Source organism: Sorex araneus, chromosome X (genome assembly GCF_027595985.1).
Source record: "Sorex araneus isolate mSorAra2 chromosome X, mSorAra2.pri, whole genome shotgun sequence".
In the NCBI taxonomy this organism is placed as follows: domain Eukaryota; kingdom Metazoa; phylum Chordata; class Mammalia; order Eulipotyphla; family Soricidae; genus Sorex; species Sorex araneus.
In genome coordinates, this window is record NC_073313.1 from 333,326,560 (window position 1) to 333,340,109 (window position 13,550).

The 13,550-nt window shown below is 48.4% G+C and overlaps 1 protein-coding gene and 1 long non-coding RNA gene across 2 annotated transcripts; both read right to left on the bottom strand.

The window, feature by feature from the left end:
• Positions 1-1,774: 1,774 nt before the first annotated feature.
• LOC101553079 (C-type lectin domain family 4 member F) lies at positions 1,775-7,638 on the bottom strand. Its single transcript, XM_055121337.1, has 5 exons — positions 7,402-7,638; positions 6,283-6,538; positions 3,870-4,021; positions 2,773-2,891; positions 1,775-2,129 (listed from the first exon to the last, which is right to left on the bottom strand). The coding sequence occupies exons 1-5, from the start codon at positions 7,636-7,638 to the stop codon at positions 1,970-1,972; spliced, it is 924 nt and encodes a 307-aa protein (XP_054977312.1). The 3' UTR covers positions 1,775-1,969.
• Positions 7,639-10,920: 3,282 nt separating this feature from the next.
• On the bottom strand, positions 10,921-12,447 carry LOC129399649 (uncharacterized). The gene is made up of 3 exons (XR_008627213.1): positions 12,346-12,447; positions 11,273-11,371; positions 10,921-11,006 (listed from the first exon to the last, which is right to left on the bottom strand). It is a non-coding gene; the product is annotated as an uncharacterized LOC129399649 (long non-coding RNA).
• Between the last annotated feature and the right edge of the window lie 1,103 nt (positions 12,448-13,550).

The following is a 13,550-nucleotide window of genomic DNA, read 5'->3' on the forward strand; positions in this document are numbered from 1 at the left end:
GTGCCCTAAAACAGATGACTGGTTAAAGAAACTGTGGTACATCTACACAATGGAATACTATGCAGCTGTTAGGAGAAATGAAGTCATGAAATTTGCTTATAAATGGATAAACATGGAGAGTATCATGCTAAGTGAAATGAGTCAGAAGGAGAGGAACAGACATAGAGGGACTGCACTCATTTGTGGAGTGTGGGGTAGCATCACATGAGGCTGCACCCAAGGACGGTAGATACAATGGCCAGGGGGATTGCCCCATAGCTGGAAGACTGCTTCATGAGTGGAGGGGAGAAGGCAGATGGAATAGGGAAGGGATCACTAAGAAAATGATGGCTGGAAGAACCAGTTGGGATGGGAGATGCATGCTGAAAGTAGACAATGGACCAAACATGATGACTTCTCAGTGTCTGTGTTGCAAGCTATAATGCCCAAAAGTAGAGAGAGAGTATGGGGAATATTGTCTGCCTTAGAGGCAGGGGAGGTGGGAAAGGGGGGATATACCCGGGACATTGGTGGTGGGGAATGTGCACTGGTGGAGGGATGGGTGTTTGATCATTGTGAGATTGTAACCCAAACATGAAAGCTTGTAACTATCTCACGGTGATTCAATAAAATTTTAAAAATTTAAAAAACAGAAAGATCTGATCTTACAAGATAGCAGAATCTGATTAGGGAAAAGGTGATTAACTGGTTGGGAAGGAGGGTGCAGAGAAGAGTTTACAGATAAACAAAGGAATGGGAGTGTCTCGGGAGCACTGTGATGGGTATAACTCGATAAACCTAAGCTCTCTGCAGCAAGGCTGAAAGGACAAACCCAATGTTATCCTACAATAAAACAGATTTCTATTCTTTTTTTTCAAAACATTGAGACTCTGTGGATTTCAATGCTATTAATAATGGTTTCTCATGCACATAATTCCAACACCACACCTATCACCAGTGTACTCATGTGTATATTGGTGGTGGGAAATATACACTAGTGAAAGGACGGGTGCTGGAACACTATAGAACACTATAGAACTACAGAACTGAAGCCCAATCATGAGCAATCTTTTTTTTTTTTTTTTGCTTTTTGGGTCACACCTGGCGATGCACAGGGGTTACTCCTGGCTCTGCACTCAGGAATTACCCCTGGCCATGCTCAGGGGACCATATGGGATGCTGGGATTTGAACCCGGGTCGGCCGAGTGCAAGGCAAACGCCCTACCCGCTGTGCTATCTCTCCAGCCCCATGAGCAATCTTTTAACTGTGTATCTCACTGTGATTTTTTTTTCTCACTGTGATTTTTAAAGAAATTCTCAATCTAAGTGGAACAGGCAGGAAGCTGTGTCCTTAGAAGACCAAATATGGCTCCAAGAAGAGGCTGTAGGCAGAGATGAGGCTGTCAGAGTTAACAGGCTGTGTCAGAGTTAACAGGCTGAAGAGGACATCAGGGCAATCTGGAGAGACACTCCTGTGATGGGTAATTTAATGGCTGGGAAAATCCCCGGTCCCATCTGCAGCCCAAGAAATGTGGGGATCACCTAGGCTGGAGGGAATTTTTACCCCTGCCAACTCCCCAAGTAGGTGTCTCACTGCTGCTGCGATAAACCAAGTATCCCTAGATGCAAATCTCTTAAACAAAGGTTTGTGGGGCAGAAGAGATATTGAGGAAGGAGAATCAAACCAGGGAGATGCATGCAGTGGCATGAAAGATGAGCACCAAGCGGTCATCCAGTCAACATGTCTTTATTGAGGTCCCAGATCTACCAGGCTTGTTGGCGTGCTGAGGGGACTCCGAGGTACAGTGAGCCCTTGTCTTGTGGAGCCATTGCTAATGCTGGATCATGTGAGAGAAACACATTGGAAGACATGAGCAGGGAATACGAAAAGCCCAATGGAAGGTCCTGAGAACAAGCTGCATGCACAGGCTGACTCGGTGACCTGGGGAGGAGGCTGAGCCCCAGCACAGGGGCGGGTGGGCAGCGTCTCTCAGCTGGGGCCTGGTGTAGTCCCTCCACCGGACTTCTTACACACCCACTGGTAGGTGGTATTGCAGTATATGTCATTCCACTTCTGCTTCGTGTGCACACAGTCTTCTGTCCTCCCTTCCCCGTGCTCCCAGTTGTCCGGCTGATTTGGTTCCCAAAACCTGCACACCAGAGGACTCTATTCTACTACATAGAATAGAGTAAAAAAGGCCCCTCCCCCTGCTGAGGGCCCCTCTTCAAAGATCAGGTAGAGTTTTTGCCTTTCTCATACTGCCTGCCAGTCCCAGGACTGGGCCCCTCCTGACCACTCTACAAGGTCCAGGAAGATCACAACCATGCCCTGTGTACACACACACACAGACACATAGACACAAACCATTCACACAGATACACACATACACACACATACGGACACACATACACACACACCCACCTAACTCAGGCACAAAGACACAGAAACACACCATTCATACAGACACACACCACTAACACAGGCACAGACACAGAAACACCCATTCACCCAGACACACATAACTAACATACGCACACATGGACACACATACAAAGACACACCTAACACAGGCACAGACACACACCACTAACACACACACATAGACACATAGATACACACCACTAACATACACGCACAGACATAAACAGAAATGAGCAGATCACTAACACACACAGACACCCGCTTCCCGCCACTAACATTGAGCAGGGATACACCCCGGAGAGAGGGACACCCCAGACGACTAGCCAGGCCTGCCAGGGACAGTGCCTGCGGGCAGCACCCACAGTACTCACTTTCTGCTCTGGGCATCATTGAACGGGGTTCTGTCTGTCCAGTGCCAGACGCCCTCCGTGCCCTGGTCTGTGAGCCCGATCCAGTGGTAAGAGTCCTTTATGACTGTGATCAGAAATGCCTGTGGGGAAAAGCAATGCTGTGCTACCCTGTGTGAGAGCAGTTGTCCCATGCTTGTGCCAGGGCAGAGGTGTTTGGGGAGTGTCCAGTCTTCTCCCTGTTCTGGGGTAACAAGCCCACATCTCTGTAGGAGCCCCAGCCCCTCTTGGATCTTCCAGGGCATCTCCCTCTTGGATCTGACACAGCAGTCAGGTCCCCTCCAAAGCAGTGCAGGCAAAGACACAGCTGACCCAGCTTATTTAAGATGGATTGGATAATAGAATACATCCTTCATCAGATGTTTGAGAACGGTTTCAGGAAAACTGCAAGGGAATTTGACCAATTCTGGTGAATTGGACTAAACCTATCATGCTCTTTTGTCAATAACTGCAGAAAATTCTGCTAAGGCCTTTGCCAAACGAGTCATCTGGGACTCTCCTGCCTCTGCTGGCTTTCAAACGCAGTCATGTGTGCATCTAGCCTTCCCGAGAAGCCTGGGCCTCCTGCTTGGGGGCATGCCACAGCCTTGGATTAACAGATGTGAAAATCAAGGTAGAGAGCTGGAGCAGAGGGGATGGAAGAGACAGGGAGGTAGTGCCAGCTCTTGGGGTGTCTCCCACCCCACCCCCCTCAGCCCCCCATTGACATTATCAGGCCTCTTGGCTAGGGTCTACAGAAGTCCTTCTTCCTCCAGGACTAGGCACTCATCAGAGTTCTGGAAATGTTGGCTCCCTCCTGACTGAGGGGGTGATCTCTGCCTCTGTCTCTATCTCTGTCTCCCTCTCCCTCTCTCTCTATATCTATCTATCTATCTATCTATCTATCTATCTATCTATCTATCTATCTATCTATATCTCTCTATCTCTGTCTCTGTCTCTGTCCCTCTCTCTCTCTCTCTCTCTCTCTCTCTCTCTCTCTCCTCTCGGGAGACCGACGCACCAAATTCCCAGACCCTCCACCACCCCTTAAGCACCACCCCAAGCCCGCAGTTAGCTCTGACCTGCTCTTCCTCAGAAGTCACCGAGGCCAGGTGAGCTCCCCAGGACACACAGAAATTCTCAGCATCCTGCCAAGTTTTCTTGGCTTCAGAAAAGTAATACAAGGCTCCATTGTAGATCTTCCAGCCTTGTAGTATCAGTTGGAGAAGTTGATCTGGAGTAAACAGAGGAGGAACAAGGATTGGGGGGAAGTGGGGATGGTTGTGCATGCACAGTGATGCCCCCCAGGCCCTTCCAGAGACTGTGCACTGAAGGTGACAAGACTGTTTGCTGCGTATGCGCCTGGGGTATGGCCTGGAAGGGAGCAACTCGGAACCCCTGACTCTGTGACTCGGGGACACTCAGCTATGCCACCAAGAAAACACTTTTGAGATCTCCTGCTTTCAGGCTATACTAACCTCTTTTTCCCCCACCCCAGCACCCCAGCATCTGACAGTTCACACACTTCTGTTCCTGCCATCTTCCTAGTACCCGCTGCACTCTCTCTCTCTCTCTGGCCCAAGAGTTCCTTATTGTCTGAAAGCTGGCACCCAAGTCAGAGACCTTCTGTGTGTATCCTAAGACTCTCCACATCTAACTTTTTAGTATAGTGTTTTTCTGTTTTTTCAGCTTTAATCATTAACTCATTAGTGGGTTGTGCCAAGTCTCTTTTTAGGAATAGATTATCGGGCCATAGTCCAGGGGTTAAGAAATTTGCATCGCATATGGCTGACCATGGTTCAATTCCCAGCCCCACACATGGTCTCCTGAGCACTACCAGGAGTGACCCCTGAGCACAGAGCCAGGAGTAAGCCCCAAGCACTGCTGGGTTTAGCACAAAAAGAAAAACAACAAAAAATAGATTGTAGGAGACAAAGAGAGAGTCATGTACAAGGGCCTGACTCAATTCTTGGCACCATATAGAGGAACAATAAACAATCATGGTAAGAGGCAAAAGATTCCAAAAGGCTGGGGAGAGAGTTCAAGCAGGGCCATCATAGCTGCCTCATCCACAGGCCTTAAGTTCAACTTCCAGCACTTCACGGTCCCCGAGCATCACTGGTATGACCCTGATGACACCCACTAATGTTGGAGCCAAACAGCACCAGAAGTGGCACTTGCTTGAGAGAAACTTCCACCAAAATAAAGAAAACAGATTAGAAAATCAGCACATTTGTGAAATTAAAGTTTTGCTTTCTGAAACATGTATGTGTAAATTGCAAGGTAAAAACCAACTTCAGTTACGGTGGTTGAAGCATGAAGCAGTAATTGAGAGCCAGTCCCCAAGCCGCTGCCCCCTGTCCTCCTTACCCCAGTCCAGAAGGAAAAGCAAGTCTCACAACTTCTGTTCCTGTGAACCCTCCACTCTTTCCCAGTGTGCTGGACCACACCTTACAGTCCCTCAGAACTCAGTTTAAAGTCCATCTCTGTTGTAGTTGTAGTAGCTGTTGTTTGAGGTCCCAGAGCTCAAACCCTGGGCCTCACCCATGTGAGGCAAGCAGTCTACTACTGAGTTACACGTCCAGCCCCACGGAATATCTTCAAAGCCAAATATCATTTTTTGGCTTTAGGTTTTTTGGTCACACCTGGCAATGTTCAGGGGTTACTCCTGTCTCTGTACTTGGGAATCACTCCTGGCAGTGCTCAGGGGACTGTATGGAATGCTGGGGATCAAACCAGAGTCAGCCACATGCAAGGCAAAGATCCTACCCACTGTACTATCACTTGGGTCCATCGCCAAATACCTTCTGATCTTTTCTCAGCCACCTTCAAGATTTCTGCCCACAGGCCCCTGACACAAACACATGCAGTAGATTCCCTTCTTTGCCCCGCTTTTGGCCCTCCCCACCCTCAGTTCCTAGAGCCACTGCTAGGGCAGCCCCTTTGACACCACTAGACACGCCTTTCATGCAAGGCTGCTCCACCAGCCTCTGGGTCCACATTCCTCCTCTCTATGCCGCATAACTGAGCCTCAAACTATGTTGTCCACATTAATTCTGGGTACTAGGTGAAATGTTCTGTGTCTGCCAACTCTTCAAGGCAATTTTGATGTCCTTGCTGGACAGAGGAAGAAGGTGAAGCTCAGAGAAGGCAGCTTGATTGAATCACACCACCTGTTTCCCCAGGAAGTCAGGAATCGGTCTCTCTGCTTTCACGGCACAGGCTGTTCCATTGCACCTTTCATCATCCAAGTGTCCCTTTCTCACTCTGACTACGTGACAAGCAGGGATTGTGCCATCTCCTATTCAGCCACCCCCCCCCCCAGACCCCACCACCTCCCATCACTGTATAGTTATATGGAGTCTGTTTGGTGGGTCTGGGCCCTCACAGTCCCATCCTTATTCCCACGGGGAGGAAGCTAAAGTCAGTGGGCTGTTAAAGGGACAAGAGATCCTGCCCGCCTGAGAGCATCCTTCCTTCACGTCTCTCACTTACTTTGTGTCCGCTGTTGCTGCTCCTGTGATGCTAAGGCTTCCTGGAGGGCCACCAGGCCAAGGTTTCCCTCCTGGATTTTTGCAGCCAGAGTTTTGGTTTCTTCTACATTCCCTTTCAACCCCTGGATCTCAGCGTTGGCCTTCTGCAAATCACCCTGTAACACTTGGATCTTGGAATTCAAGGCCACAGCTTCCTTCATTTCTTCTTTTAGGGTCTGTATCTCTCTCTTGGCATTTTTCAACTGATCACTTAATGCCTGGAATTGGAAAAGTAAGTTATTTGTGGCTGACACCTCTCTCTGTAACACCTGGATCTGAGCCTCCGCCTGCTCCAGGTGGCTGCTTGAGCTCTGGGACTGGACAGAGACATTCTCCATCACTCTTTTTTTTTTTTTTTTTTGGTTTTTGGGTCACACCCAGCGATGCACAGGGGTTACTCCTGGCTCTTCACTCAGGAATTACCCCTGGCGGTGCTCAGGGGACCATATGGGATGCTGGGATTAGAACCAGGGTCGGCCGCGTGCAAGACAAACGCCCTACCCGCTGTGCTATCGCTCCAGCCCCCATTCTCCATCACTCTTAACAGGTAACTCATCAGTAGCCCTGGCCAAATGACCCCTTAGTAACTGGAGCTCAGCGCTGGTGTTGGTTAAGCTACTTTTCATAAAGGTCTGGGTGTTGGAGTTCAAAGCAATTCTCTATTGCAGACTTCCCTCTATCCTCTCATCTCAGCACTGGCTCCTACTATGTCTGCTGAAATCCTGATTCTGAGCCCTTAGAGCATCAGCACCATCCACGTTGCCTTTCAAAACACGGATCCATGCTAAAGTAGCATTCTTTAAACTACTGTTTGACATCTGAGCTTGGGCATGTGCCATTTCCAGCCCGGCCTCCAACCCCTGAATAGCAGTGTTGATGGTGTCTAAGCCTCTCCTTAACATGCATAGTTCAACACTGGTGTTTTCTGAACTGCTTTTAAAGAAAAATGAGTCTGAGGATTCTAACTATTAGCCTTTTCCAGATCCCCCTTTAACTTTTGATTGTTGGTCCCATCTCGGGAAATCCTTAACACCTGGGTCTGTAGATTCAAGGTATTAGCATCTCTTAGACAGTCTTTTACCTTCTGGACTTCAGCTCTGGTGTTTTCCAGCAGATCACTGAACACCTGGACCTGAGAACTGATGTTATCCACTCTGCAAGTCAACTCCTGGAGCCCCACACTCCAGGTGCTGGAATTTTCCACATGGCCTTGAAGGTTTTGGACAGCCTCTTGCAATTCTGCCAGCCTGTGAAAATAGGGATCTGGAGGGAGGAAGTAGAGAAAGTAGCCACAGAGGCACATTATATAGGAAAGCATTTGCGCTATGAACCAGCCACTATGTTCTTCAAATTTCCAAGGTAAACAGCCTGAGGGCTCCACAACCAGCCTGCCTGTCACCACCAATAGCTGAACTCTGCAGTTGGGCCTCTTGAGGAAAAAAAAAAATACTATTTTTTTTCCTCAAGGGCCTCAGTAGCTATTCCATGTGAAATAGTAGAAGGAGCTAAAACACTTGGCCACAAGGAGGCCTCCTTGGATTAATTGCCATAGTCATTCATAACTGCACTTGAAAGTAACTGATCACATAATTTAGAGCTGCTGAGGTTTAATGCTATAAAAACATCACCATCAGATAGGTCATGATGAAAAAAGAATCTAGGTATGAATAAGCCCATGTATGGTCTTGTTCTTTATTTGTACAACAAACAAGAAACCTCTTGATTCATTGCTGTTACTTCTTCAAAACTGTAGACCACACACAGAGGAAAAAATCCATCAGGAGAAATAAAGAAGAAACAAAACCAAATAGGGACCCATTGTGGGGAGGAGGGGGAAGACCCTGTTCAGTCTAAAGGGCTAGCATAGACCCTAGAGTTGAAATGGCCTTTGAAGGGCTGCCACCTGCTCTGCCATAAAGCCCGGTGTTCTATGGAGGTGTCGGAGGATACGGGAGGCCTGAATGAAAGGCTCAGTCATCAGGGTCACTCAGGGAAACTCTGCAGAGTCCTTTCCACCAAACCCACCTGCTGCTGCCCCCAGTTCTACTAATTCCATTTGCTCAATTCATGAACCGGGGTTGAATAACAGGCTCTCGTGACCTGAGAATCTGATTCCAGCCTCCCCTCAAGAAGAGGAAGGAGAACCCAAGTAGACGGGAGAACTCTGGAACCCTCTCTTTCTACTCCTTTTCTTCTCCTCCCACGTAGGGGGGCTGTGGGGCCTTTGGCCACTGTGCTAAGGGTAGGTGAACATCTGAGGGATAAGAAATCTGCCCAATGTTCTGCCTTTAAAGACAAACAAAGATCAATCAGATCAGTCGGATAGATCAGAGAATTTACATAGGCCCACAAGTCTGTGGACAACTAATTGTCAACAAAAATAAGGTAATTCATGGAGAAAATCATCATCTTTTCAATAAGAGATGCAGGAACAATTGTATATTTGTATATCAAAAAATAAATATGGTTCATAACTTTCACCTGTACACAAAAATTGACTTAAAATAAACCATAGACCTAAATATAATGCCCTAAGTTGTAAGATTTCCAGAAAAAGAACTTTGTGATCTCAGCAGTAAAGTTTCCAAAGATGAGACTGAAAACACTCTCCATAAAAGAAAAGATAGGGGCTGGAGTGATAGCACAGCGGGTAGGGCGTTTGCCTTGCACACAGCCGACCCAGGTTCAATTCCCAGCATCCCAGATGGTCCCCTGAGCACCGCCAGGGGTAATTCCTGAGTGCAGAGCCAGGAGTAACCCCTGTGCATTGCCGGGTGTGACCCAAAAAGCAAAAAAAAAAAAAAAAAGAAAGAAAGAAAGAAAAGAAAAGAAAAGAAAAGAAAAGAAAAGAAAAGGAAAAGAAAAGAAAAGAAAAGAAAAGAAAAGAAAAGAAAAGAAAAGAAAAGAAAAGAAAAGACATCGTGATAAACTAGATGCAACTGCTGCCCCCAGTTCTACTAATTCCATTTGCTCAATTCATGAACCAGGGGTTGAATAACAGGGTCTCGATTCAAGAACAGAATCTTATTGACAGAATGACAAGCCATAAGCTGAGAGAAAATACTTGCAAATGACACAACTCGAAAGGACAAAAGAAAGAGCACATACAACATGTATGTCATTTTGATATGAAGCTCCGGGGCTGGGCAGACAGTCCAAGGGAGCAAGGCTTGGACTTATACGTAGCTGACTCCACTTTTGTGCCAGGCTCCATCCCCAGTGCCACATTACTCCCTAGAATGATACTTGAGCAGTGAACTAAGAAGTAGCTCCTGTACACTGCCAAGTGTGACCCACGCCCAATACCCCAAAAATAGCATCTAAAACTCTAGAAAAGCCTGGAAATCTATGGTCTAGCCAGTAGTTCAGTTATTGACTGAGGATGAAGGAATGGGAGGGGGATAGAAAAAAACACAAGTAAACTTTGAGGTATAAGTGATCAATATGTTCTCTATCATGACTGTAGTGATGATACCATGGGTATACACGTATGTAAGGAATGACCTTATTGACATTTCTCAAAAAACTAGAAACTGAGCTCCCATTTGACTCAGCAATACTACTTCTAGGAATACACTCTGGGGGCCAAAAAACACACATCAGGAACACCATCTACACTTCTTTGTTCATTGCAGCATTATTCACAATAGCCAGAATCTGGAAACAACCCAAGTATCCAAGAACAGACAACTAGGTAGAGAAATTATGGCACATCTACACAATGAAATACTATGCAGCTGTTAGGAAAAATGAAGCCATAAATGCCTTCTACATGGATGGACATAGAGAGTATCATGCTGAGTGAAATGAGTCAGAAGGAGAGACAGATATAGAATAACTGCACTCACTTGTGGAATATGAAAAAATAGTATGAGACTAATATTCAAAGTCAGGTAAAACAGGGGCCAGGAGGACTTCCAATTTGTGTTTGAAAGCTTGCCACAAGTGTGTGTGTATGTGGGGTGGGGGAGGCAAAGAGCAGTTAGGATCGATAAGGGACCGGTATGACAATACCAGTTAGAAATGATTCCTCTGGGACAAGAACTGAGTGTTGAAAGTGAGTAAAGGGATATACATGATTATCTTTCAGTAGCTGTATTGCAAACCATAATGTCCAAAGGAGAGAGAACATAGAGGAGGGAGATGAGAGAGAGAGAGAGAGAGAGAGAGAGAGAGAGAGAGGAAGAGAGGAAGAAAAGTACCTGCTATAGAGGCGGGGGGAGGGGAAGGATGGGAGGGAAACTGTGGACATTGGTGGTTGGAAATGTAGACTGGTGAATGGAAGGGTATTGGAACATTTTATAAGTGAAACCCAATCATGAACAACCTTATAACTGTGTATCTCACTGTGATTCAACAAAAAAAATATTTAAGAGAAAAAGAAGATTGTACACTCGAAAACTGTTTTATTATATCACTTATACCTCAATAAAGCAGTTTTTTAAAAAAATCTTCTTTACATAAAAAGAAATAAAAGAGTTCTTCTGTAAGGAAAGTAGAACCCTCTTCAGGGCCTGGGGCTATCAGGGGAGAAGCTCTTGAAGGTCAGCCAAGATCCCCAACTCCCACCCACCCCCATACCCCACTGTGGCGACTCACTGTCCACTTCCTTCCTGGTGCTGTTCACTTCTGGAGAGTCTTGCAGTTGGGCATGAGCCTCGGGGGCATGTCTTCTGTTCTGAAAAGCTGACACCCCATTCCAGGATCAGCCCTGAACCAGGGAACAGAGCCCCCCTTCCAGATCCTTCCCCAAACTTCAGTCAGAGTTTGGAGCCAAGGACCCTCAAGGAGCTTGGCTTAGGAAGTCCCCCTGAAGCAGTGGTTTCTTCAGCTCCTGAGAAATTTCTGGTTAGGGCCTGGGATTGAAGGTCAAACCACTGTGCCTGGATCTGACCCTTCTTGTAGGAGGAAGGTGGGCAGGTCATTGGGTTTGGGTCAAACTAGAAACTTACCCACAATACAAAGAACCACAAAGAACAAGGCGAGGGCGGCCATCATAAATGCCAGGGTAGCCCGAAGCACCCTCGGGATCCTGGAGGCTCGGAGTTCCCCTGTAAGGGAGAAGCAGCATCTAGGGACATGCTGGGTGACACCTGTCAGCTCCGCGGGCTCGAGCTCCAGCCCCCAGCCCATGGCTCCTGGAACACTTGCCCTGCTTGCTGTGGAGAAGTTTAAGGGAATCCTTTCAAATGTTCTCCAACCTTTGCAGGAGAGTGGGCAGGAGGTGGGGGTGGGGGGCGGGAGGCATGGCAGTGACCCAACAGTTAACAGAGACCACAGCTGAGAGTTAGCAAGCGGGGCCGTGAGCAGAGGACAAGTGTGGCCTGAATGAGGAAAGAAAGGAGAGAGAAAGGGACAGAGCAGGGGAGGGTCTCAGAGTCTCTAGAGCAAGGGCCCCTCAATCCAAAGGCAGCCTGTGGTCCTGCTAGCTTGCCATGTCCCAAGAAAAGGGCCAGGGGACACTGGGTGCTGGAATGGGGTATGCCCCAGGCTCTCCAGGCCTAACCTGCCTCATAAGGTTTTTAATTTTTTTATTAAAGAGTTATGATTTACAAAGTTATTAAGAGTTGAGTTTTAGGCGGACAATAATTCAACACCAATTCCTCCACCAGTATCTACTTCCCTCACTCCAGTTTTCCCAGATTCCCTCCCCATCCCAACCCTCACTCCACCCCCGTCTGTCTACTTGACAGGCACATTACTAAGATTCAGTGGTAGCCACTCAGGTCTCATGTTTTCAGTCCTGTTGAATCTGTTTGGGTGACATCCATCACTCATGTCGCTGGCATAGGTGGAGCCCTGGTGCCTGTTCACCCGTTACCTCTGGTTCTCTTCTTCCCCCCCTTGACTTCTTTCCTTCTTTTTCTGTCTCCTCTCTAAACACTGGCTGACCTGCCCTTTTCTGAAGGCTGATTTAGCCAGGAACTGAGCCCTGGGCTGCCCAGGAGAGGCTGAGAAAATGGCAGAGGGTTGGGGGACAAGCAGGTCAGAGCCCAGTTGTGGGCTGAGGCCCCCACTTCCTCACCTTGAGGGTGCAGAGAGACACTCTGGGCATCTGTGCAGAAGAGGGCCTGGGTGCCGTCCTTCTCCATGTTCTTCCTCCTCAACGCAGCTCCCTGCCACCAGGCCAGTGGAGGGAACCCGAGAGGTACCCCAGGCTTATATGCTGGGGATCAGGTTATGATCCCCCAGAAGCCCAGCCTCCGCCCCCTGCTGACTCTACAGAAGCACCCAGGGGCCCCTCCTCCCCCTGGGCTGGGCTCCCTGGCGTCAGTCAGTCCTCCTGCCCAGCTTTGCAGGCCAGGCCCTCACTTCTCCCTCCTCCCTGGAGTTCCTGACCTTCCTTTTCCCCTCGGACAAAGGCCCACACTCCAGCAGAGCCCCCCCAGAACTAGGCTCTGCACAGTCACAAACTCCTTCCCCCCAGCCACTTGTGAAGAGGTCACAGTTTCTTCGAAGCTCTGCCCTGTCAACTGTGCACTTAATTCTGGCCCCAGGCCCTTTCATCATAGGAGGCAGGCAAGGGAGAAGGCTGGGTCAGGGTGGCAGGAGTCTGCAGGTCACAGGAGGAACTTGGGTGACACCCTGGCCCCTCAGGACCCTCACAGTTGGCATGACAAAAGTTCTGTGGTGGAATAATCCCAGTGGGTCTCCTCCCGGGTTCCAAGCCCAGAGCTCCCTTGAGTTTTGTGTGGGATTTCCTGTGTGGAAGTGTCTGCTGTTCAGGAGGAGCCCTTTGGGGTGTGTACCCTCTGTGCCGTGGTCAGAAAATTACTTACTGGCCCTTCTTACTGGTCCTTACACCAACAGCAAAACTACCAGGGATTCAGAAACCCACATGTTGGATCTTCCTGCCCTTAGCAGAGGGTTCAGAACCACGACCCCAGACAGCTGTGATTTGGCTACTGCAGACACCCCAGTGCATGTCAATCAACCCTGACAGCCTTTCACATCAGAGAATGTGCCACTGTGCTCTAGGCAGTGGCTTTATCCAACCATCCTGAGAAGGAGAAACAATGAATGACCTGCAAGCAGGGGCTGGAGCTACTGGTCTCCCTCCTGGTCTCCCTCCTTCAAGCATCTCCCCTGGGCTTTGAACCAAGACCAGCCTTCCCTTGTGCTCAGTCTGTCCAGGAGGGCTGTGGCTGAGCCTAAACTCTGTGCCTGACTCAACGTAACCCGTAGTCCCTGCCCTCGTTCCTGTTTCAGGGCCCAGCTGGCCACCCAACA

Coding starts and splice junctions, on each gene's coding strand:
- LOC101553079 (XM_055121337.1), bottom strand. CDS start 7,638: ATGCTTTCCTATATAATGTGCCTCTGTGGCTACTTTCTCTACTTCCTC. Junction 4,022..6,282: donor GCAGCAACAGCGGACACAAA/GTAAGTGAGAGA, acceptor TGTTTACTCCAG/ATCAACTTCTCCAACTGATA. Junction 2,130..2,772: donor AATGATGCCCAGAGCAGAAA/GTGAGTACTGTG, acceptor TCTGGTGTGCAG/GTTTTGGGAACCAAATCAGC.